Source organism: Juglans microcarpa x Juglans regia, chromosome 5D (assembly GCF_004785595.1).
Source record: "Juglans microcarpa x Juglans regia isolate MS1-56 chromosome 5D, Jm3101_v1.0, whole genome shotgun sequence".
Classification (NCBI taxonomy): Eukaryota; Viridiplantae; Streptophyta; class Magnoliopsida; order Fagales; family Juglandaceae; genus Juglans; species Juglans microcarpa x Juglans regia.
In genome coordinates, this window is record NC_054602.1 from 34,870,405 (window position 1) to 34,894,828 (window position 24,424).

General features: G+C 36.0%; 2 protein-coding genes and 1 non-coding gene across 7 annotated transcripts; 2 read left to right on the plus strand and 1 right to left on the minus strand.

Moving 5' to 3' along the window:
- The first annotated feature begins 3,170 nt into the window (after nt 1-3,170).
- Nucleotides 3,171-5,435, plus strand: LOC121265309 (CBL-interacting protein kinase 2-like). 3 transcript variants are annotated; one of them, XM_041168883.1, is made up of 2 exons: nt 3,171-3,254; nt 3,583-5,435. In XM_041168883.1, the coding sequence occupies exon 2, from the start codon at nt 3,912-3,914 to the stop codon at nt 5,310-5,312; it is 1,401 nt and encodes a 466-aa protein (XP_041024817.1). In that variant the 5' UTR covers nt 3,171-3,254; nt 3,583-3,911; the 3' UTR covers nt 5,313-5,435. The 3 variants fall into 3 exon arrangements, with proteins under 3 accessions (XP_041024817.1, XP_041024818.1, XP_041024819.1); XM_041168884.1 differs by having other exon boundaries at nt 3,174-3,254; nt 3,497-5,435; XM_041168885.1 differs by having other exon boundaries at nt 3,174-3,254; nt 3,545-5,435.
- Nucleotides 5,436-6,339: 904 nt separating this feature from the next.
- TRNAY-GUA lies at nt 6,340-6,432 on the plus strand. The gene is made up of 2 exons: nt 6,340-6,376; nt 6,397-6,432. It is a non-coding gene; the product is annotated as a tRNA-Tyr (tRNA).
- A 1,080-nt stretch (nt 6,433-7,512) lies between these two features.
- Nucleotides 7,513-15,821, minus strand: LOC121264699 (stress response protein nst1-like). Of its 3 annotated transcripts, none has more exons than XM_041167989.1 (4): nt 15,645-15,821; nt 13,803-15,403; nt 11,669-12,708; nt 7,513-7,751 (listed from the first exon to the last, which is right to left on the minus strand). In XM_041167989.1, exons 2-4 carry the CDS (start codon nt 15,288-15,290, stop codon nt 7,640-7,642), a joined length of 2,640 nt encoding a protein of 879 aa, XP_041023923.1. In that variant the 5' UTR covers nt 15,291-15,403; nt 15,645-15,821; the 3' UTR covers nt 7,513-7,639. The 3 variants fall into 3 exon arrangements, with proteins under 3 accessions (XP_041023923.1, XP_041023924.1, XP_041023922.1); XM_041167990.1 differs by having other exon boundaries at nt 7,513-7,748; nt 13,803-15,462; XM_041167988.1 differs by having other exon boundaries at nt 13,803-15,462.
- Nucleotides 15,822-24,424: the final 8,603 nt, after the last annotated feature.

Here is a 24,424-nt window from a genome sequence, read left to right on the forward strand (position 1 = left end):
GGTTGATCAATATAAGCATGCAGAGTGAGTTTTGAGCATTGGGCCAGAAGTCTCTTTTACTTGCCACAACATTCACACACACACACACAAAGGGCCACACCCAAATGCAGCAATCCGTAATCTGATAGCACAAGCTGCCTCAGGTGTGCAATCGTACTAGCAAGTAAAAGAGACTTCTGGCCCAATGCTCAAAACTCACTCTGCATGCTTATGCTTCTTGGCTTGCCATTTATTTTACGTACGTGCACTAGCGTTTTGTGACCATGAACAGTAAATCCACATGCAATTGTTAAGAGCGGCCAAGCATCCACAAAAATGTAGTAGAGAGAAGAAAAAAGAAGCGGACTGGCTTCCATTAATTATCGTACGTCTACTTGAAATTTCTCTATTAAAAGCAGCAAAACTAAAGCAAACGATCGTTAATATATTTTAATTAATTTCAACTCATCATTACAATTTTTTTAAATCTTAATATAAAATATAATAAATAATTTAATTTTTTTAAATTTTAAAATAATAATAATATTAAAAAATAATATTTTAACTCAATTTAATCCAATTCAACTCAACTTAATATCTAGACATAACCTAAATCTTGAAAAGATGAAGTTGTAGTACTGGTAACACTTTCCCCGATGTCTCGACACATAAGCCTGCGTGTTCCACAAAACTACTGTCTTTTTGTTGGAGTGTTCAATCCGTGCTTGCAATGGATAAGCAAGCAAATATGAACCCGACAGACTAATAGACTATGCTTTCGGCTTTCACCATTCCCACGGCCACTCTTTGCAAGCAACTTTCTCCGTGGATAAGGATCCATTATCGATTTGGAGTTGGATGCATTGAATCTCAGTATTTATCTTGTGATTATATATATATATATATATAAAGGGTAAATATTAATTATATTTTAAGCTTTTTATGCAATCATATCTATTTCTCGTCTAAAAATTCAAGTTATTCAGAATTAAATTGAATCCACATTAATTTTTTTAAAGTAGATTCGTGGAAGGTATTCATTAGTCTCATCAAAGAAAAGATAATTATAAGTGGTAGAAATGATGATACTAGTTCATGTATTTCTTCAGAAAATTAAATTCTTACGCAAATTAATGATTTTAATCTTTCTAATTCCTTGGTAAATTAAAATTCTCAGTATAAGAGAATTACGCTGACACTAAATAGACCTACTGTGAATCCATTTTTTAAAATATAAAAAGAAGTAAAACCCTATGATCAACTCAAAATGTTTCATTTCAGCATTAAAAAAAAAATGAATATTTAGATATTGATCGAGACACAAATTAATTAAGAAAGAATTTTCTATAGGAAATTTGTAATATCGCATATGAGTTTATATTCAAGACATTGAGGAAATTTTGACTGCATATATAGAATTAAAGTGGGGGAAAGAAGGGGACAGGCCAGAAGACATTTACATATATGATACCTCGAAGGAGGTATGATTCAGACAGATGCGTGCAGGAAATGAGGAGGCCAGTTATATACAGACAGTGGTGCATGTCTCGATGGTCGTTGAATATTGGCCGGACAGATTCAAGATATGAATAAAAATGATATTAGGTGGAGATATTTACTTTATATAAAACGAACATTAGAGCATCATTGTGATGATGAAGCCGGCCAAACTCCAATATATATATAGTCAATGAAAGTAGCTTTTATTTTCTTGGATAGGCCCAACCCTCCACACCTACTTTTATATATATAAGATCTTTTCAGCATCTAATTACAATTCAAATGTATTATAATATCTTACATTAATCAACCTGGAATTTATTAAAATACAGTCTAAGTCCACTTAATTATCATAGTTATTTATTAAAGGACTCTCTAAAACAGGATATTTAGAATTTTATAATCAATTGATTTCATAACAATAAAATTATAAACAGATGTGATTTTATATGAATCGTTAGATCTAATTTATAAAAAATTCAATGCATACATATATAGAAAATTACATACAGATGTAATTTTCGTTAAATTATAAAATTAATTTTATTTTAAAATAGATTTAACATTTTATAAAAAATACATCTATTTATAAAACTTTTTTTTGTCACTGTAACGCTATGATATTTTATCTCATGTTGATAAGTAATGTGTAGTGTGTCATCTCAAATCATTGGGTAGACGTGTACGGCTGCAGATCGTGTAACAACGATACGATTTTATCTCGTGTTGATAAAGTAATGTGTAGTGTGTCATCTCAATCATTGGGTACACGTGTACGGCTGCAGAGCGTGTAACAACGATACGGTGTAGGTCACAAGGAAGGTCATAGCTGTACCTATATCATACGTGGCTCTTTAAGTGTCGTCTCCTCAGTGGTTAGTTCAAGCTTCATGGTCCGCCAATAAAAATCACACACATGTATCCAAATTTGTTAAAAAGCTGAAACCACTTCCTTTCATTACCATAAAATAAACATAAAACTTCCGACATAAGAAGGAACATGTTTTTATATTGTAAGCAAAAATAGTTGGTCCTAGATGGGGATTATAGCTAACGTTGGCACTATATAAAAATATTATGTAATAGTTTTGGTCGACAGGAAAATAACATATAACATTATGCCAATAATCATAAGCAATAGTCATCCCTTGGTCCGCTAACCAACTCTTAATATTAGGGATTATCGTTCACCAAGTCGACAATTTATTTTTGCAAGTTTTTATGATTGTGTTTAGTTATTGAAATGATCTCAGATAATTTGAATTGATCTGTGAATAATAATATTTTGTAAGACCTATTAAGATATGTTTGAATGTATGAAGTAGGTTAAGATATATTTAACAATGAAAAGTTGAAAAAGTAATACATCCTATCAATAATTAATTTGGAATAAATTGAGATGAATTTGACACTCAAACATAATCTCATAATTCCTAATTTAGGTCCCTCTTAGACACTCATCATTTTGATCTCTTCCAAAGATATTTTATCAAATTTTTTGTAAAGATCTACAATTTAGGTAAAGTCTAATAATCTTCCCATTTCTATTCAAATCGTGTGCAAAGATTTACCTCAGATTTGTACAAATGCGCGCAGTAAATGTGGCAAAATCAAATACTCAATAATGAATAACCAATTGACACGTTTCGGCTCGGTCTCGGAGTAGCATAAGGCATAAGCAAAGTAATAAGAAGTACAAATATTCCGCTCTCTCTCTCTCTCTCTCTCTCTCTCTGCTCGGATAGCTTTCCATTTTCAAGTTCACCCTTTTGCAGGTGAGATATCAAATACGTTTTTATGATCTATTGCTTCCATATTTTGCTGTTTCTGGGAATCTGTCATATCGATTAGATCTTCAAAATTCTGATTTCTTTTCCTTATCATAGAAGGGATTGAGTATTTTACGAAGTAGATGAGTTGCTCGTATTACATGTGCAATTTTCCTTTAATAAATTCTGTGCATTTTCTTTCTTCGATCATTCGTTGTGTTTTTTTACTTCTGGTTGACATGTTCTAGCTGTATTTGCCATTTGAACTGAAACTACTTCTCGACTTTCTATGCCAGAGATTTAACGTACAGTCTTCTCGATCTCTTTTGATCAGTAGTCTCGGGGTTATCACAAAACCTGGGAATGCTGAAAGATGTGCTTGAAAGCTGACAATTCCTTCTTTGAAGGTGATGAGGTTGTTGCTCCGTTTGGTCTGCCCTTGTTTATATTTGATGACATCGGGTGTTTGATTTGCACCCCATTAGGCTTCCGTGCTCAAATTCTCTATGCAGATAGAAATTTAACAGAACACAACATTTCAAAATATGATGTCAGTGAAGATGGTTGAGCTTTTATGTTGATAAGATTGGTTCTTTCCTCGTACAATATAACTATATATATCAAAGATATTGCACTAGCCAGTAAAAGTTAGTATATTTTGTTATGGAAAACAAAGCAAGTATATTGATGCAACGGTACGAATTAGGGAGACAATTGGGCCAAGGTACCTTTGCCAAGGTTTACCATGCAAGGAACCTTAAAACTGGCATGAGTGTGGCCATTAAGGTGATTGATAAAGAGAAAATCTTGAAGGTTGGGATGATTGATCAGATTAAGAGGGAAATTTCTGTCATGAGATTGGTTAGACATCCAAACGTGGTGGAGCTTTATGAGGTAATGGCTAGCAAAGCCAAGATTTACTTTGTCATGGAGTATGCAAAGGGTGGTGAGTTGTTCAGCAAGGTAGCCAAAGGAAAGCTGAAGGAGGATGTTGCTAGAAGATATTTTCAACAGTTGATCAGTGCTGTTGATTACTGCCATAGTCGAGGTGTGTTCCATCGTGATTTGAAGCCAGAAAACCTACTGCTGGATGAGAACGGGAATCTGAAGGTTTCAGATTTTGGATTGAGTGCCCTTTCTGAATCTAAGCGTCAAGATGGGTTGCTCCATACAACCTGTGGGACCCCTGCATATGTTGCTCCAGAAGTGATTAACAGAAAAGGCTATGATGGACCCAAAGCTGATATTTGGTCATGTGGGGTGGTTTTATATGTTCTGTTGGCTGGTTATCTCCCATTCCAAGATTCAAATCTGATGGAGATGTATAAGAAGATTGGTAAGAGTGAATTTAAATTTCCTAATTGGTTTGGTCCCGAAGTTCGCAGGTTGTTGTCAAGGATCTTGGATCCAAACCCAAATACCAGGATATCCATTGCCAAGATAATGGATAATTCATGGTTCCGAAGGGGGTTAGTCCCCAAGTCCCGAGTTATTCATTCAGAAGTGAAAGAACCTGCCCCTCTGGATGCTGATGCAGTTTTTGGACCTAATGCGAATAGCAGTTCCATCACAGAATCAAAGCAAGAATTGGCAAAGCCTTCTAGCTTAAACGCTTTTGATATCATCTCATTTTCTGCTGGCTTCGATTTGTCTGGTTTATTTGAGGACACTGACCAGAAGAAAGAACTGCGATTTACATCCAATAAAGCTGCCTCGACTATAATCTCGAAGCTGGAAGACATTTGCAAGCGACTGAAGCTGAAAGTGAAAAAGAAAGACGGAGGGTTGTTGAAAATGGAGGGGTCCAAGGAAGGCAGGAAAGGGGTGCTGGGCATTGACACTGAGATATTTGAGATCACCCCACTTTACCATATGGTGGAGTTGAAGAAGTCGGGTGGAGATACACTGGAGTACCAAAAGATGTTGAAGCAGAACATAAGACCAGCTCTCAAGGACATTGTTTGGACCTGGCAAGGGGAGCAGCAGCAGCAAGAAGTGGGGCAACAAGACCAACAAATTCCGCATGTTCTTCTGCCGCAGGTTGTCTTACCTCCAGATTCGTAGAAGTTTGCTGTTTCTAAGGGATTAACTGTGATTTGTGTCTATACTTATTTCGAGGCTTGTCATTGTAAATAAAGCAAATAACTACTGGAAACGAGATTTATATATTTTGTTTAGTTTGTTTCATATAGCACCTCGATCCACCTACATATATATATATATATATACACACACACACACACACACACCAACTGCTATGGTAGCAGAGCGGCATCAAAGACAAGGTCTTGAAGCAGGTTGGGGTAAATGAATTAGTTTTTGCCCATTTCGATTAAAAAAAAAATTTTTTGACTGAAGATTGGATAATTCCAAATTAATAACGTACAATTGAAATAGATGTGATCTCCAAACTGTCATCGAGCTTGGAAACTTATCTAGCTGACAACGGGAATACTTAAATTAATTTCCCATGTTCAACCACAGTTAAAAATCTGTCTGATTCTGGGAAATTCTGAAAACCCTCACTTCTTTCTAGTCAGGCCAAAACCCCATTCTAACGAAATTGGGAGCTCTTTTCTCTAACTTAAATACGTGAAATACTGTACGGAAAAAAACAGCCTCAATGTTTCATTGGAAGGCATTTTTGTAGAGTAGTGATAGGGTTACTCTTTTACTATTCATTTATTACTTATAGTGTTTTTATTTTTTTTATCATTTTCTTTTAAGTATTTTTTTAACATCCTTAATAATTAAGAAAAAATAAAAAAATATATATAATCTTACTAATAGTCACTTTCTTAACTATTAAGTAAAATAAAAAATTAAAAAAAATCAAATACAAAAAAAGTAGTATATAAATAGTTGGAGGATAATAACCCAATCACTTTCCTTTTTGTTATACATATCTGATGGAAACCACATAAAGCCGTTCTTGAAGTTGAATCCATGGGTTAGTACAGCTCATTGCTACCGAATGGCCTTAAAATCATGACGGAATAAAAGTTCACAACAACCAAGCACATAACTGTAGGTGACTTCATTTCGTATATACAATAAGTTAAAATATTTTAATTGATAACGCATCGTGTATCCGACCTTAGCTCAGTTGGTAGAGCGGAGGACTGTAGTTGTTGAAAATTAGACAGACATCCTTAGGTCGCTGGTTCGAATCCGGCAGGTCGGATTTTTCACTTTTTTAGCTTTTGTTGTTTTTATTTTTAACAGTCACACGTTTTCATCAATTCTTATTTAATAATTCTTCCATGGGATGATAAGTAACATGATTAAATTTATTTAGTAAAAAAATGTTAATTTTTATAAAATTAACTTACATGATTACGATGGTTGATTAGATTTATTCTCTTCAAGATTATACAAAAAAGTCATGTTCTTAGTTCAGATTCAAATAGCAAAAGAAAAAAAAAAAAAACTCAATAATAAAACGGTAATAAAAGAGGTGTGATGGTAATATTACCAAACAGATTCGTTAACTTGTGAGTTGCGCTTTAAATATATGCAATTAATGGAAAACACGATGGATAAAAGAAAGTTAACGATTTTATCTCTTTTGTTCACAATCATTCCCAATCAAACGATTAGAACTCGTCTCCAAATTGACTGACTGCTGGGACCTGAGTTCTTTAGAACGCTTTTCCCATCGAATTGGAATCTAAGAATTCTTTAGAGAAGAAGAATAGGTGACAGCCCACAAATTGCAGCCGTATAAAGTATAAACGACTATGCTTATTTACCACATTTCCTCTAAATTAGAATACTTGTCCATTGAGGGGGTCTCCATGAACTGATTGGCAAAGACCTAACCTAGATAATACTTAACATTTTAACTAGATTACGCACAGCAGTACCCCCCATCTTAGTATATTATTATGAGTAATGATACTCATCATCTCAACTTCCATCATCCTATGATGTGGCGTTAAGTGATTGAAAATTATTTATTACATTTCACTTGTGAACCTATCATTTAATACCACATCATGAGATGATAGGAAGATGATGAAAGTTGAGATGATGAATAAATTTTTTCTATTATTATTCGATATCCATCCAAAAAGAAACCAATTCCGGAGACAGACACCCTCCACCCCCCAAAAACAAAAAGCATAAAAATGGAACTAAATTAGTCGGAAATCAGGAAATGATTTTTTTTTTCTTTAAATCTTAGATGTTACTCGCCGCATAAATGCATGCATGCCACGTGTATTCCTCTCATGCTAAGGTAAGTAAACATCAATCTCCCTTGTAAAGAAGAAGAGAAGGAAGATACATTGCATCCACTATTCTCAACTCTCCTCCAAAAGAGGCTATTTTGCGTCTAGAGAACAGGTGTATTTTAAGTCCCTCATATTCTGTCCCTGTTTTCAATCAAATCACCAAAGTGATTGTACATCTTGGGTGGGATATAGATCCCCAATTGGGGGCCTTGCAACGGATGACTTACCACCACCTTCCCCTGAACCCTGCACACTCCATTCCTTTCTGCTAAAAGAAACAGGAAAACAAATATTAGATTACTGTTGATAATTTGATTTAAAAAATGACAATCATGTATCATCATTAAGAAGTGTATATATCAGAAATAACCATTAACAAAACTGAACCATGCACAGAGGATCTATCCCATAATGAGGTTCGTGCACTATCAATCATGAGCAGTCAAGACAACAACATGCTCTTCTTACTGAGGTTCGTGCACTATCAATCAAAATGGGCAAGACAACAACATCCACAGAAATCGTTCCACATCAAACTAAAAACACCAACTTAAAATTCTCCAGGGCAATACAGCTTGAATTATTTAAGAATATGCCTCTTATCACAAAAATTCTCCATGTTATATATATTTATTAGCTGTAAAACTCCACTCTAACGTTGAGAATATAAATAATCCATACAGAGTGGGTAATTTATAAAGACAGTCATCAGTACTAAGTCCCGCATTTATAAATGATTTTTGGGATGCTTCAAGTTCACTAATCTTTTAGCGGCTATAGCAGATATGGCAAGCACTTTCTCTAGATCACTACACATGGTATAAGAGTCACCTAGTAAGGCCAGCCATGTGATACTGGAGTACTTCATGACGTGCCCTGACAAGGACGCCAGAAATTTAAGAGGAATTTTTCAAAAGAATTAGTCAATGCTGCAAATGAAGTCCATTAAAATCACAATATTTCGCAAAAACTGTTCCCTCCCAAGCAATGTGGATCCTCATTCATTAACCTCTAATACTAAATCTGAATATTAAAATCTTTCCCTCCTTAAATCCCAAACAGCCTCCTCGTCAAGCCATTTCGTTGTGCAGACTGCATGACTCAAGTCCCATACTTCTACTTGGGATTTGTGCCAATACCATTTATGACGACCCAAGGAAAGTCCAATTCACATGAGCCTATAAAATCTAAAGGAACTCGTCAATGTTATAGTTTCAGCCCAGTGGAACCATTATAAATCACAAGAACTTCCTCCCAAATAATGTGAGATCTCATGCTAAATCTGGGGTATTACATTAGCATTTGTGAATTGTTTTTTTTTCTTTTTTTTTTTTTTTTTTTTTTTTAAGGGATAAGTAGCATTTGCGAATTGATGTTACCTATTAATCTCATTTTAAGCCTTTTTGGTATTACACATGCATTGCCTCGTAAAATGAATAACCAGACACAATGTTGAGACAATCATGTAATTGTACTTCTTTTAAATATCTATAAACTAATTACTTTCATCTTAATAATTGATTAAAAAAGATCTACATTCGAAGAACTCAATAACTTTGTTGAGGAACCACTTGGCCAGAGCTTTGAATAATATAGAAAGGTATTCATATCAAGTCTCAGGAAATCAGACCATGCTTTGGCTGATTAATTTATTGGCCTGATTGTAAAAAAATGCCCTTATAGGAAAAACTGTCTTAGGGGTATAAAATGAACCTCAAAGCTCGCACGAGGGTCTTAGGGGTAAGGCTGTTAATCTCAAGAGTGGTCATTCCATAGAGTTGCATGATACTCGTTTTGCTCCAGAGATTCAGCGCTCGTTTGAACACTAAAAATATCTAAGAATATATGTGAATAGTAGTAAAATGGTTTGTGAATAGTATTGAAATGGTTTAAGTTAAGATATTTTATTGAGTTTTGGGAAAGGAGAGAGAAAAAGTTGAATAAAAATATTATAAAGTTAAAAAATTGTTTGAATATTAATTTTTAATATTATTTTTGTCTTGAAATTTGAAGAAGTGGTATTGTTTTTTTGTGTTTTGTTTGAAAGTTTTGAAAAGTTGTATTAGGTTTTGTGTTTCGGTAATGATTAGATGAAAAAATTAAAAAGTGTTTTATGTTTGAATGATGTTTGGGAAAATATCTGAGAATACAGTCAGTGTCCAAACTAGCCCTCAGAGTTACTTCGTTGATAACTCGAGCACCACCACCACCAACCTCCAGACTTCCTATCATTGGTCATTCCACTCTTCTTTTGAGTAGACAAGTCAAAAATAAGGTTAGCCATACCATCTTAAGTCGGGGTCCTACCATCCCACGTTGCTCACACCATGTCTCAATCTAACATACTTGAGTAAATGCTAGGTACAAACCCCAAATAGACAAGACTCGTGCAAATCTTTTGTAAAAAGTGGGTCCCAGTAATAAAAAATAATTTTTTTTATATATATTTAAGGTGGGGTCCACTTTTTTTTTTTATAAAAGCTTGTGCGGGACTCGTCTATTTGGTGCTTTTACAAATCATTTCTCTTTTTCTTTTCCGTATCCAGTGGTCAAACAAACATATTTTATACAAAATTTCGAATTTCATTTTGATGACCATTTCAATTCAGGCACTAATGGAATATTTCAATTCCATGTGCATGGATGTACTGTATTGAAATTATCTATAGTTTTTTATAGATAGCTGAAACCCATAAAAACTCATAAAGATAGAGACATTGGTGTTAAAAGCTGGGATTAACAAATATTATATTCACGAATTTAAGTTAAAAAACACAACAAAAAAAAATTAAAGATTTAAAAAAAAAAAAAAAAAAAAAAAAACTAAGCAAGCAAACCAAAAATGAGAAAATGGGGAACAAATTTAAAATTACAAAAATTTAAGAAATAACAGAAATGCCATCTAGATTAAAATTACAGAAATGCCATCCACAATCAGAAAATACAGAAATGCCATCTAGATTTAAAATATTACGATAATACCACTAAAACATTTTGGACCAGAATGCAAATTCTGCCGGGAGTGGCTGAAACAGGCCGAAATTTAGAGTGAAACGAAACATGAGGGTAAAGCATACTGACAGCAAATTCCAGCCATTTTGGCCGGACATGAAACAAATTTTTTTTTTCTAGGTAATCAAGAAGTTTTATTCATAAAAGGAGGCAAAGCCCTAATATACAAGAAGTATACATGAAAAGTACTTAACTAGGGAAACGAAACAAAATTTAGAACCCTGATTTTACATATTTTTTAATATATATATATATATATATTTTACAACCCTAGTTGCTTGCTTCCATCTCTGCTATCGCCACTCCATTTTGAAAACCCTCGCCTCTCCCTCTATTGGTGCCCCTTCCCAGGATCCCACCACTGCCTCTATTGGTTTCTCTATCACGTCAAAGGTACAAACCTAACTGTTATGTATGAAGCACCAAGGATTTTTAACTAATGTTCATAGATAAGGAGTTCACTAAAAATGAGCAGAATATGCATGAGAGCCTATTATTTTTTTAAGTAAACGTGTTGTGGGAAACAGGTGAAGTGGGAAAGATGCTCTCAGTTAGGTGGGTGTGCACACATGCACGCATAGTTGAGGACTATTAGGGGGAGGGAGGCCTGTTTAGGACTCAAGTCAAGACTGCACAAAAGTCCTCAAGTACACAGAGAAGTAAGAGGCTGAGAGCAATTTCAATTTCAGGCACAATTTCTCTGATATTGATAGAATACGCATAGGACCATATAGAAATATGAGACAGGAATTAAGAAAGTCTAGACTATGACTAACTAAATGACTCGTAGCCTATCTTCCAAAAGATGGGGCACCAGGCTTGAGTAAACATCACCTAAAGAATAACATGCAGAAAAAATATAAATGATATTTCCTTCTATCTTCGACTATTTTGGGAAAAATTATTACATTAGGATGTGTCAAGTTACTCACCTAAGAAAAAGATATCTCGAGTCAGTAAAAACATGCAGACATCACTAGTGTGGCATGGACATACCAAACCTTCACAGCTAATTAACAAGGAATATAAAAATGTATTTTTGATTGGAGGAATATAAAAATATATTACTATCATTGATCTTAATGTTTCAACAATATGTATGACCTAGATACACAACCAAGATCTTGGGCTTGCACTTTAGTACAAAAAGGATAAAAGAAGTAGCAAACTTACTTGGACCAACAATTAGCAGGAGACATGTCTAATGGATGTTTACTTCCAGAGCTTGGACTTCCAAAAATCATTTCATTTTGTGTAAATTCTTCTCGAGGCTTGAGTGCAAAATGGTTTTCACTTCCTGCCAACGGAGGAAAGAAAGCTTTCTGTAACCAGGGTTCATGATCACTTGAACCAGTAACTGGGCTGTATGGCCCACCATTCTGCCCATTACCAAGAAAAACATTCTGAGGAGAATGAGTGCCAGAAAGGACATGGTCATCATTTGCAAACAGTGAAGCAGTAGTTTTCTGAGATGGATGCACTAAATCTTCCTTGTTTGCTCTACTCCATTCAGGGGGTAAAAGCCAGCTCACAGGCCCACCAACTAAACCTAGACCATCCTGACCAAGAGGAGAGGTATTCCACATCTGCCATGTTCCTGTCTCATTTGTAGTAGCATCAGTGACAGGTAAATTATCTTGGGCCCTAGGGGTACATTGTAACCAATTAGAAGTATTATGCTTTTCTCGTGACAATGGAGACTCGATTGGAGATGGCTTGTTGACTTCAGATGAAGCAGATACTTTCTTTAAAGCACGAGGCCTTTCCAATCCCAGGTCTGTTGCAAATCCAGTGCCCAGGTCCAATTGAAAATTATCAAGTGACTCCGAAACAGGCCCAAGCAAGGATACTGGATCAGGAACATAACATGGGTCTTCAAAAAGCTCTGGCTCTTCATATTTAAATTCATGGGATGGTTCTCCAATGCGAGGAAAGATGGATTCGATTGCTGGTGAAAAACCTAAACCACTGCTTGTGGATACATTTGAATAGGTAGGCAGTGTAAATGGTGATGGCAGCCCAAAGTTAATAGGATTATCATATGATTGTGTCGATGTTGTTTGGCTGCTGAACTGTGAGCTTTGAACTTCTGCTTGGAACTTTGTATTTGGTCTGCTTATGACATTTGTATTTGAAGGAGGAGCAGATGAAGATCGAGTAAATAATTGTTGCCATGATTTCTTAGGTGTTGTCCTAGGTTGTTCTGAGAGCACCTGCAGGTCAAAAGCTCAACCGTGTAACTGCATTTCTTCCACTGAATACATAAATAAGATACACTTGAGATTATCAAAGTTTGGCATGCCAGCAGGACTCAACCACAGCAAGTCGCTGCTTAACACAATAATCCCCAATAAACCTAAGCATTTGATGTTAACTGACTACCTTTTCTTTTTCTCTTTATTGGGAGAATAGGTTGGGGATAAACAATTAAGTATATGGAAGTCATTACCAATAATCGAGACGTATCAAATCTAAAAGCAAGCCAAGACTAAAAGTTTACGTCCAAATTCAGAAGATCAAGCTTAATTTCAATCCATCAAAAGGAGCAAAACCCGTAGGGCTTACTCAAGTGGTAAGAGCCTTGGTCTTAGTGGTATGCTACCTCTAGTTCCAAGATTCAAATCCTTTGGTGCAAATAATTTCTGCGGGCCACATCCCATCGTCAAAAGCCAATGATATACTTGATCTGTGTGATGGGGGGTGCATTACACGGGTCCGGGGTTTAACCAGGTAAAAGACATATTGTGTTTGCACAGTCTTAAAGCTTCCTCATCATCAAACAATCGAAAGGAGCAATCTTAATAGTTATTGAAAACAAACCAGTAATATGCTTACATATACATTTTTTTTTTATTGGCACCGGGTGTCCAGGAACAGCGTCCCGACTAATCCCAAGGGTGCATAGGCCCTCGGCAAGTGCAACTCGGGTAATTTAAGGGGAAAATCCCCTAGTCTGATGGCCCTTAGAGATTGTTTGCACCCAATGGGATTTGAACCTTAGACCTAGGGGAAACATACCCCCAAGTCCAAGGTCTTTACCACTTGAGCCAACCCCTAGGGGTTTATGCTTACATATACATTATACCATAAAAACAAATGCTGACTTTCGAAATAAAAGCTTAGATATACAGAACTAATTATGATAGCTACAGAGCACATGCAATTAGCATGATACAGAAAGACAACTTCAAAAGTGAAGAAAATTACTTATATCCTAGGGGATTTAAAAAAAAAAAATTGATTTCCAAGGCATCCAGAGAACATGCTAAAACAATGATAGTTTAAAGTAGAATGCAATGACACTTACAGCGCGATTGATGCTCTTGTCATCTCCATTTGCACATGGTTTTCCAGCTACATGTTCGTGTGGAAATAAATCTCTCTTATTAGCAAAATGATGGATATGATCAACTGAACTGTTAGGCCTGCTTTCCTTTGTAATTGTGGCAGGAATATTAGCACCCTTTACAAAAAGACTATTGCCACTAAATGCTCTAGAATGGGAAAAAATCGTACCCCTCATACGATCCAGATACCTAGTTCCATAATTTCCCCGGCTAACACTGTTTGCAGATATATTTTTCATCCCATGTCCAGTTTCGATACTCTGGCCTCTTATGCCTTCAGTCCCAGATTTTTGATGTTCCCGGCGATCGATCTCATTCTTCTTTTCCAATTCTTGCTTTTGCTCAATTTCCTTACCTGCTCTTTTTTCCAGCTCTTCTGCATCAGAATTGCTCTTACTAGACGCTTTGTCCTTCTCTTTCCTTCTCTCCTGACGCTTCTTTTCAGCTTCCTTCTTACTATCCTTTTCCCTGACAGCTGGTGATGTTTTTTTCTCAGCTTCCATTTTCTCATCCCTCAGTCTCCTCCGTTCCTCGACTAGTCTTGCGACCTCCTCCCTCTGCTTTCGCTCTTCCTCCTCCAAAAGCTCCTTCTCTAACCTAGCCTGTCTCTTCTCTTCAGCTTTTCTGCGTGCTTTCTCTCCTCTACTTTCATGAAAGCTTGCCCCATTCTCGCCCTTCTTAGCCAACATCGCCCGATGCTCAGCTTCAGTCAAATTATCTTCGCTTGAACTAATCCTAAAAATCTTTCTCCAAAGCCACCTAATGCTGAAGAAAAAAGATGTCAACAGCTTGCATGCAAAAATAACAACTCCCGAGTAAGACTTCTCGGCCAAACAATGTTCATCTCCACCAAACATACCACTCCCATTCTTCATCCAATAACTAGACTTTGCTGAAACAGACCCACTGACCCAATTGCCATTCTCCAACCAATCCTGACCGCACGTCCATCCATTTTCGGACCATGCCTTTCCATTAAATATCTTCCCACCTTTTCCAACTAAATCCTTAATAATCCCATTGTTTCCCATACCAGGCGGTAAGGGGAAGTCCAGAACCGGCCGCTTCGAAATATGACCGCAATATGAACACATAAACCGACCACCACCAGGATTCTGTTCCCTATACGGAGTCAAGCAGTTCCTGCACCGCCTTGTCGCGGTTTTCCGAAGCTTCTGCAATTCTATCGCTTCAAACCTCTTCCTCTCCCTGAGCTGTGCATTCCTGCGAACACGCCAGGCTGACAGCTGAGGCATCAAAATCTCATACCAAAAGAGAGTAACCAAAAGCACAAACACACAGGCGAGCCTCGGAGATGTAATCTCAAACCGAAATGCAGGCGGCAAAAGTTGGGAGAGAGCCCAAAGTCCTATGAGTGGAATAACTAACCAAGGCAGCATCGTAGCAACCCGGCGAGACCACTTCTGAATCACACAGAGTATACACATTATCCTCTACACACGCCTATCTTCCCCGTCTCGAATCGAACCCACAAAGCCTAAAATCAAGGAAAAAATCCAATCGCCGTCGCAGCAATGCTTTAAAACGGAAAACCCTAACCCTATTTCCTCACAGAAATCAAATACCAGGAGAAAATAAATTTCCGAGACTTGAAGAACCCTAAAAGCAATAGATAACCATACACAGCATTAGCGTTTCAATAATAGAACGTTAATCGGATGAATAAGCTCGAAAAAGATTAATCAATTTAGGTTTTCTAAAGGAAAATGTGTCAGACATAGAGCTCCGATTGTGGGAGGTTAATCTGAATGGAATGGGTGATCAGGGATTCGGAGACTTACAGAGTGGGAGTCCATTGCGAATATAATGAGAGCCAAGCTTGCAAGAGGCGATTCGGTGCCGGTAATATCCCGGTCTTGTTTTCTTGCGTATCGGGTCGAATCGGTGGCGCGGCTCGTTCGCTCCTTTACCAAAGAGGAAACAGTGAGAAGAGAGAGACACAGAAGGTGAAAAGATAAAGAGATTGAGAAGAAAATAAAACAAATATAATATTAGCAATAGTTGAACCGGATGGCTTGGACCGGGCATTTTGATTAGTATATATGTTAGACTGGCTGACTGACTGGTTAATTTTGAACCGGGACTTCATTAAAAGGGTTTATGGAATTTTGATATTTCTATAAATGGAATTTTGGATCCCAATCTTCCCATGTCTAAATCAATAATTATATTCATCTATTACACAAAATCTATTCTGTCCTCTTATCTCCTTATGCATCAGGTGTTATTTCAATATCGAGATATGCTTATTTATATCAAATTGATAGTACAAAATTCATTTACGCATTCGAATTTATGTTACTTGATATAGTAATTTTCGTATTTTTGGAAGCCAGTGAAGAAGCAATCTTAGCTTGGTCGACCGAGCTGTATGCGGCAAAAATCGTCTCGTGTACGATTCACAGGTTGAAGTTGGAACCCCGCTTCAACACTAATAATGTAAACTTGATCCAATATATCATATGAAGTAATATCAATTTGTAACTTTATTTTTATAAAATATTTTTAATTATGACTGTAGTATTTTTCTTTTATTTTTTTTAAAAAATTAACGTATTACATCAAATTACATTAATTTATAATTTTTTTTAATAATTCTCTTTCTAGAGGACATATGTACCGGTTAAATCCAATACCCATTGACTATGCAAAAACATTAGTTTTTCTATCCTTTGATATTATGTTAGGAATAGTATAAAGGACAACAGTCATAAAGATGGACAAAAACTTTAATTTTTTTTAATCATTTGATATGAATACTATAAAGGACAATAATTAAAAGGATGGACAAAAACATTAGTTTTTTTTATCATTTGATATCGTGTTAGGAAATGGTACTATTAAGGGCAAAAGTTAAAAAGGGATGAATAACATACATGCAATCATTTAAGATCAACTGGAAAGTTTAAGATTACGTTTAGATGTTGAGATAATCTTAAATGATTTGAGAATAGTAATAAAAAAAAATAATGAATAATTTATGAATAATGAGACTGCTTTACTTACCAAAAACAACCCTAAAAACTGATTTTTCCATACCAATCATTGATTGTTAACAAACGGATTGTTGGCGCACGTAGATTATAAGAAATCACAAAAAAAAAAAAAAAGGAGATGCAATTTAATTAACAATATAATAATCGTGAAAACCCAAGTGCATGTACCAATTAAAATTACGTGCCTTGGTTTGACAATTAGAAGTTCAAGTTGTATTTAGGAAATAAGTTTGGATTAAAGTTTTAAGGGGATTGAGCCATAGATTTATGAAATCACAACTTATATCTCAAAATGTTAAATTGATGGAAAGAAGAAAAATTAATTATTTAAATTATATTCTTAACATTATCCCTCACGTGTAAAGTATAGAGTCGAACTCAGATATATGTTCTGATAGCATATGAAATCATCATTTATTTAAAAAATCTTATAAACAAGTTGTGGTATCACAAGACTGAGAAAGTGTATTGAGTCGTATTTGAAATATAGGTCATATATCAAACTTCAAAAAACTTTAGAATAGTTTGCCCAAATTTGGTTTTGCAAATCACGTTACCATATTGCCAAGATAATGATCAATAAGCTATTCTTCCCGCTGAGAAATATTTTTATTTTTTTTTAGGTTTTTTTTTTTTTTTTTTTTTTACTTTTTGATTAAGTAAGTATTTTTAATAATATTATAAATTTTTTTCTTTTTTAAAAAATGTTTAAAATGTTAAAAAAATCATGTAAAAATAAAAGAAAAAACAAAAAATAACCCACTCTTTAATTTATATGTAGTAGTACTACCATACGTTAACAAGAAGCTTTTGTATATTAATTTAAGGAAGGAAGAATAATTAGGTAAATTTGAGTCAATTACTTGCACCTCATGATTTAGGGAACACTATTTGTCTTCTGATGGCTTGTTTTTATTTTATCTAATTAAGAGATAATATTCTAATCGCATAATGTTTGGGTGACGATTAAGTCTATGCTGGCTGCGGGATAAGGTTAAGCATAGCCTGAAAGCTTAATCGAGAGATTAGCTAGAAAGAGAAGACCAAATGAATCTAAGGGTGACCATGTTATTAAAGGTCGTTGTGGCTGTGAATCCATACAATGAATCCAATAGGCAATACGTTCAAACCGAAGTGCATAACAGTAAAAACTATATAGAGAACGAGTTGGATAGTCCAACGGAGTGATTAATTACAAATTCTGTATTTTCTAGGCTAATAGATTGAATCAAGTTGGTAGTTCTTGAGAGCACCATTGAGGGCCTCTTCACCAACACTACAATAGAAATGACTTTTTGCAAGGAGGAAAAAAAAAATCATTGCAAAAAGTCCAATTTTAGTTACAAAAAGTCAACAATTCTTTTTTTGTTATAAATAGTCATTTTTAATCGCGAGATTTTAATTACGATTCTTTAACTCTTTTTCTCTAGTAATTATACTTATAAGAATAGAAATCTGAAGGTAAATAAATCATGAGTTGAAAATCTTTACTCATATAATTTATATACATTCATATAAAAAATCTCAAATACAATTCAATTAGGTGGCATAGTCAATAATCAAGCATAATCATGCAATAAAACTCCCTTGAAGTTTATACACTTGACAATTAGCTTGATGTTTTTGCACTTACGATTTATGTTTGCTTCCACAACGCATTGGTTTAAGGCTGAGAATGTTGTTTCATTGGTGTCTAAGGCTGTTCATGGAGGGACTTCAACAGGGAATTAAAGAAAGAGAGCAAAATCAAGAGGGTTCCAAAATTTCTGCTGTCATGGTTGTTGTTGCAAGAATTCTGCTGCACAACAAGTTGTGGTGGCTATTTGAGGCATAAGCTCCTTGCTATATAATGATTGAGGCTGCTAAAAATGGTGTTGCTCTGGAGGGGCTTAAGCATAGATGTTGAGGAAGAGATAAAAAGGTTGAATTCAGAGGTGTGGAAGCTTGCCGTTTTGAGCTTAAAGGGGCCATAAGTTGCTAACTTGATGGCTTGTATAAAACAGAGAATGAAGAAAAGTGGTGGAAACATGGGCTGAGTAGGTAAGTTGTGACTGTTTTTGGTTGTTGGCAGTGACAACAATGAAGTGGTGGTGAGTTTGTCTTCCAATACTGATCTTATGGCTATTTTTTGTTCTACTGTAGCTTGAGGAATTAAAGAGATCAAATAGAAGCCAAGGAGAAAGAGATAAGATCAGAAACTGAGACAAAACCGAGGACTAGAAATTAACTACTACAATTTTGTCCAACATACAAGCTTTATCCACACACAACATACATAATACATACAAGTCTCTCCAACCCTCCATCTGAATCAATTTAAGCTCACCAAATAGCCACTTGGAAAGGACTTTAAGTATGTTGGAAAGGGCCAATCTAGCATTGTTTTAAGCTTGTCGATGTCGACAGTTACATCACTAGATGAGGTCAAATATCCCAAGTAGGCCACTTCTGCAATAGCAAACCTGCACTTAGACAATTAGCCAACAAACTATACTTGAGAACTTCAAATGTTAGTTGCAAATGATTAACATGTTCCTTTGTTGACCTAACACCCACATGTATAAGAATCCCAACCTTAGGGTGAGGGTTTAGGGCCCGAAAGTTCTTTCTGCTCACACCACATGTTCTTCCTGAATTTTGGCAAGGCTATAAGCTGTCAATAAATTTTTGTGGTTGGGCATTCATACGGGTAACCTAATCTCATCCCTTAACTCGCGAAGCAAACAACTTAGTTTGTAAATCTCTATGAGCCCACTTAGTCTATTGGATAGGGCTTCAAAATTAGATCTATATATTTCAACCAACCCCTTCTACTTAAGTCTAGTTAAGGACTCCATAGGATCATCTTAGGAGCAAAGTCCAAACCTTACCAAGAAAGCCTTTGTGAACCCTGCCCAATCCTTTATTGCCCCTACTCTTTCATATCCTAAAACCAAACTAAGACTTGTTCTTCCATATAGAAAAAGGCTAGCCTAAGCTTATGTTAGGGCAGTGTATTGTGCATTGCAAAAAATGATTCGCCGTATATAAATATATATATATCTAGCCATTAAGATCATCTCTTTAAAAAGTAGGAAAATCAAGTCTTACCGATCTAGTTAAGGTTCCCCTCCTCACTCAACAGGTTCGTTTTGGTGGAGATGAGTGTTCGAGGAAGACTTGCCATGAAAGGTGTTGTGGTTATGCTTCTGCAACTTTAAGTTCAGGGGTGGCCAACTACTGCATGACTAAATTAGATTGATGTTTAAGAGCTAACATTTCAATTTCTAAGTTTTTAAGCAAGGAGCCCATAGACTTCTTGAGAGATGTGAGGCCATCCTATAGTTGATTGAGGTTGGTTCCTTCTGCCATGGTCATCACTTGGGATCAATCTCTGATACCGGAATGTATTACCCTAGTCAAGCAAGATTAAGGTCTCGTTTGTATTCGCAGATGAGATGGGATGAGATAAGTTGAGATGAAAGCTAAAAGTTGAATAAAATATTGTTAGAATATATTTTTTAATATTATTTTTTTTTTTGGATTTAAAAAAGTTGAATTGTTTATTTTATTTTGTGTGAAAATTTGAAAAATTGTAATGATTAAATGAAATAAGATAAGATAAAATGATATGAAAATGATTGTGAAAACAAACGACGCATTATCACTAGAACGCTTTGAGGGAAAATGGCAATATCTCACTTTGAGGGTGAGTTCCTCCAGGGAACGAAGAGAGAGTAAAAGAAGGAATAACATAATTGTATCAGACTCTTTGCATGATGAATTTTGTACAGTACGCAATAGAAAAACAGGGACTGACTTCAAAAATCTAACAAGTTCCTAGATTCCCAAACAAGCCAATATAAGAAATGTGGAAATAACGGCATAAACAAGCTCTAATTGGACCCAAGAGGCCCACTGGACTTAAACTAAGATAAAAACTGAAATAAGATATATGGACAACCCATGTATAAACTACCCATAATGGCTAGGGGTGGCAATTCATGTTTTTGGATTGTATTCGTGTCATATCAAGTCATAAACATTCAACTATATGGATCAACCCAAATTGAACCATTAAGCTAAACGTGTTAAACTTTTAAACCCTAACTTGACCCATTTAGATAACGGGTAGTATCATGTCAACCGTTTTCACCCGTTCAATAATTAATTAGAAATATGTCAACACACCATGACTCATTTACTCTCGTTTCATATAAATGGGTTGAACTAACATGCATAATTCATTTGACTTGATCTCAAAAGTGGAGAGATGAAATGTCTTATCCTTGAATGTTTTACTCATAAATGCTAGGAGCTATCCTGATTGCATTAGGACTGCCCCCATTGCCCTCCCACTTGTGTCACACTCATTAGTAAATGGCTGAGAAAAATCAAGTAACTTGAGGACTGAGGGTTTTGTCATTGCTGACTTTAACTTCGTAAAAGCCCTCGTTGCTTCTTCATCACAAACAAACGCATTTTGTTTTAGTAAATCTGTAAGTGGGCAGCAATAGTCCCCTAGTTCTTAATAAATTTATAGTAATACCCCGTGAGACCCAAAAAACCCCTTAAAGATTTCACATTTGTTGGAGTAGGCCAATCTAACATTGCAGGAACTTTACTGGGCTCTGTCATCACCCCTCTTTTATTGATCACGTGTCCCAAATAATCAATTTTCGGAACCCCAAACTTGCATTTGGATAACTTTGCATACAATCGATTTATCTTTTAGACTTCCAGCACCCTTTCCAAGTGTTCTAGATGCACCACCCCTTGTTGTACACTAGTATGTCATCAAATAATACTAGTATAAATTTCTTCAAATATGGCCGAAACACATGGTTCATCAATCCTTGGAAGGTTGACGGTGCATTAGTCAACCCAAACAGCATCACTAGGCCCTCATAGTGTCCCTTGTGAGTTTGAAAGGCCATTTTTGCCACATCTTCAGATAATACTCTAATTTAGTGGTATCCAAACCTTAAGTCTAGTTTTGAGAAAACTATCGACCCATACAACTCGTCTAATAATTCATCAATAACCGGAATGAGAAATTTTTCCTTAACGGTTTCCTAATTAAAGGCTCTATAATCCACGCACATCCTCCAACTTTCATCCGCCTTACGAATTAACAACACGAGTGAAGAAAATGGACTGGTGCTAGGTCTTACTACCCCTATTTCCAACAACTCAGCTACAATCTTCTCAATCTCATCATTTTAGTAGTGTGGGTATCGATAAGGCCTCATTGTTATTGGCTGAGTGTCTTCCTTTAATGTGATTTTACAGTCCTATTCATGGGAGGGTGATAACCCTTTAGGAACTTCAAAGACCCCCTGAAACTTAGTGAGGATTTGATGCACATCCCCTCCCCACTGAATATTTTTGTCATTGTCTTTTCCCACCAACAGATGTTGAAACAACCCATTCCCTCTACTAACAGAAGTCATGAGTGACTTATAACTGTCCTCTATCGTTAGTCCCTTCAAGCCCAATCCCACCAATTCAACCTCCTTCTCACCATACACAAACTTCATAGTAAGTTGGGAAAAATCCCAAACCATTGGCCCCAAAGACTCCAGCCATTTCACTTTCACGATTAGATCACAACCACCCAAGGACAATATATAAAAAGAAGGGTTGAAATGAATACCTTAGATTTTTTTCTTGACTATACTGCAATATCCTTCACTGCTAACAATCTGCCCATTTGCTATTTTTATTGCCACATTTTGAGACTTATTGACCAACAATCTTGTTTTCTTGGCAATAGAGGGATCTAAGAAATTGTGCATCATCCAAAAGTCAACCAAAATCACCACTCACTCCTTCCCAACCCTCCCAATCACTCTTATAGTTTTGGCACTAGGTGTGCCCGTAATAGCATTAAGTGAAAATTCTAGTTCCCCACTCACTGCCTAATTTTGTACTTTCCCCTCACTGCACAATTCTGGAGCTAACTTCCATTCTTATCTTCTGACTCATCACAACCTTGTAGTAAATATATCTTAAGGGTCTTACACACGAGGGATGGATTCCACTTCTCTTCGCAATGGTAACATAAATCATTCCTCCGTTTCTCATCCATGGAAACTGATGAAATTTTTTTAGAATGACTAAATTTATGCACCCTAGTGCTCCCTTCACCAATCTGGTTATTAGTGTTAGAGTAAGGCCTTGCTGGTACCGCCTATTTTTCTGTACTCAACTTACAAGATCTCCTAGTACTGGTCAGATACTCCTCTTGAATATGAGCTAAGCCAAACGCAACATTTAAATTAAGAGGGTTAATCATACATATTGGTAACCTGATTTTGTCCTTCAACCTACTGAGAAAACAACTAAGCTTTGTGGTGGTCTGAAATTCCTAGAAATATGTTGGAAAGCACCTTAAACTGTGCTTTGCAAATAGCTATTGTTGAGGTTTGCTTAAGAAGAGTGAGTGTCTCCATTGGGTTGTTGTAAGTCGTTGGTCCAAAACATATTAGCATAGCATGAACCAAGGTATCCCAGCTGTTAAACTGACTAGTGTCGATAGCATCTTGGTACCAAACGAGAGCTTTCCCTTCCATGTGATAGGACGCGAGTAACAATCACTGCATTGAAACAGTTTGGTGATATTCAAAGTATTGAGACGCCTTGAATAACCATCCAGATGGATTTTTTCCATCAAAGTGAGGAAAGTCCAAATGTATGCCCCTCTAAACTCCTCCTCTGTGTTGTGCTTGATCCATCTCATTTGTGACTTGCAGGTCTTGGCGCCTATGGTGTTTTGATTAGCTACAAGAGTACGGATCATGTTCGTGAGTTGATCAAGCCTCACTCTCACGTCCTATAGGCCCCCTCTCACATCTTGAAGGCCCTCCTCCAATCCCTCAACTTGCTTCTGAAGCCCTTCAAGCTACTACTTAGAACGCGTAACATCTATCATTGAGGATCGCCAGCTCTAATACTAATTGTAAAGAATCTCACTAAGACAATAGATCAATAGCTTGAGAATTTTATGGAAATAGAATTGGAAAATTACTTCATTCAATATTGATAAAAGGGATTGTTCGAGGCAACCCTAACCTCCAATACAAACTTTGAAAAATAGAACATTCAAAATGATTCTCTTCTACTGTCTTTCTTCCTTGTATACCAAACCCCTTGTCACAGACTCTGGATTTAGCTAACCTCACCCATAACAGGACAACACAAAATAACAGTAATTAAACATTCTGTTTGGTTTGATACCCAAAACTGTGCATCTAACACCAACATAAAAGACACTCTTACTACTGAAACGATGTGTACCACGTCATACTAAAAATAACATCACTCCCTTTAATTCAAGACGTAACGTTCCGTCAGGCCCCAAAACAATGTGCTCCATGGACTTATCAGAAATGTCATTGTCTCAAGTTCCTTCTCTTCCCTCTTAATCACTTCGCAACTCCTTCTGCATATCAACACAACACTTCAGTTCATGTTCTTTTCCCAAATCAGCTAGGGTTCATAACACAATTATTGAACGGATACGAAATGTTTTGCTCCCTCTGAAAAAGAAAGCAAAAAGAGAGGAATTGACATGCCTTCTAACC

Bases quoted from the DNA above. Each gene is read 5' to 3' on its own strand.
- LOC121265309 (XM_041168883.1), top strand. From the start codon at position 3,912: ATGGAAAACAAAGCAAGTATATTGATGCAACGGTACGAATTAGGGAGA.
- LOC121264699 (XM_041167989.1), bottom strand. From the start codon at position 15,290: ATGTGTATACTCTGTGTGATTCAGAAGTGGTCTCGCCGGGTTGCTACG. The intron at 12,709-13,802 runs GTAAGTGTCATT...TTTGACCTGCAG, and splicing joins ACAAGAGCATCAATCGCGCT to GTGCTCTCAGAACAACCTAG. The intron at 7,752-11,668 runs GTAAGTTTGCTA...TGTTTCTTTTAG, and splicing joins CCTGCTAATTGTTGGTCCAA to CAGAAAGGAATGGAGTGTGC.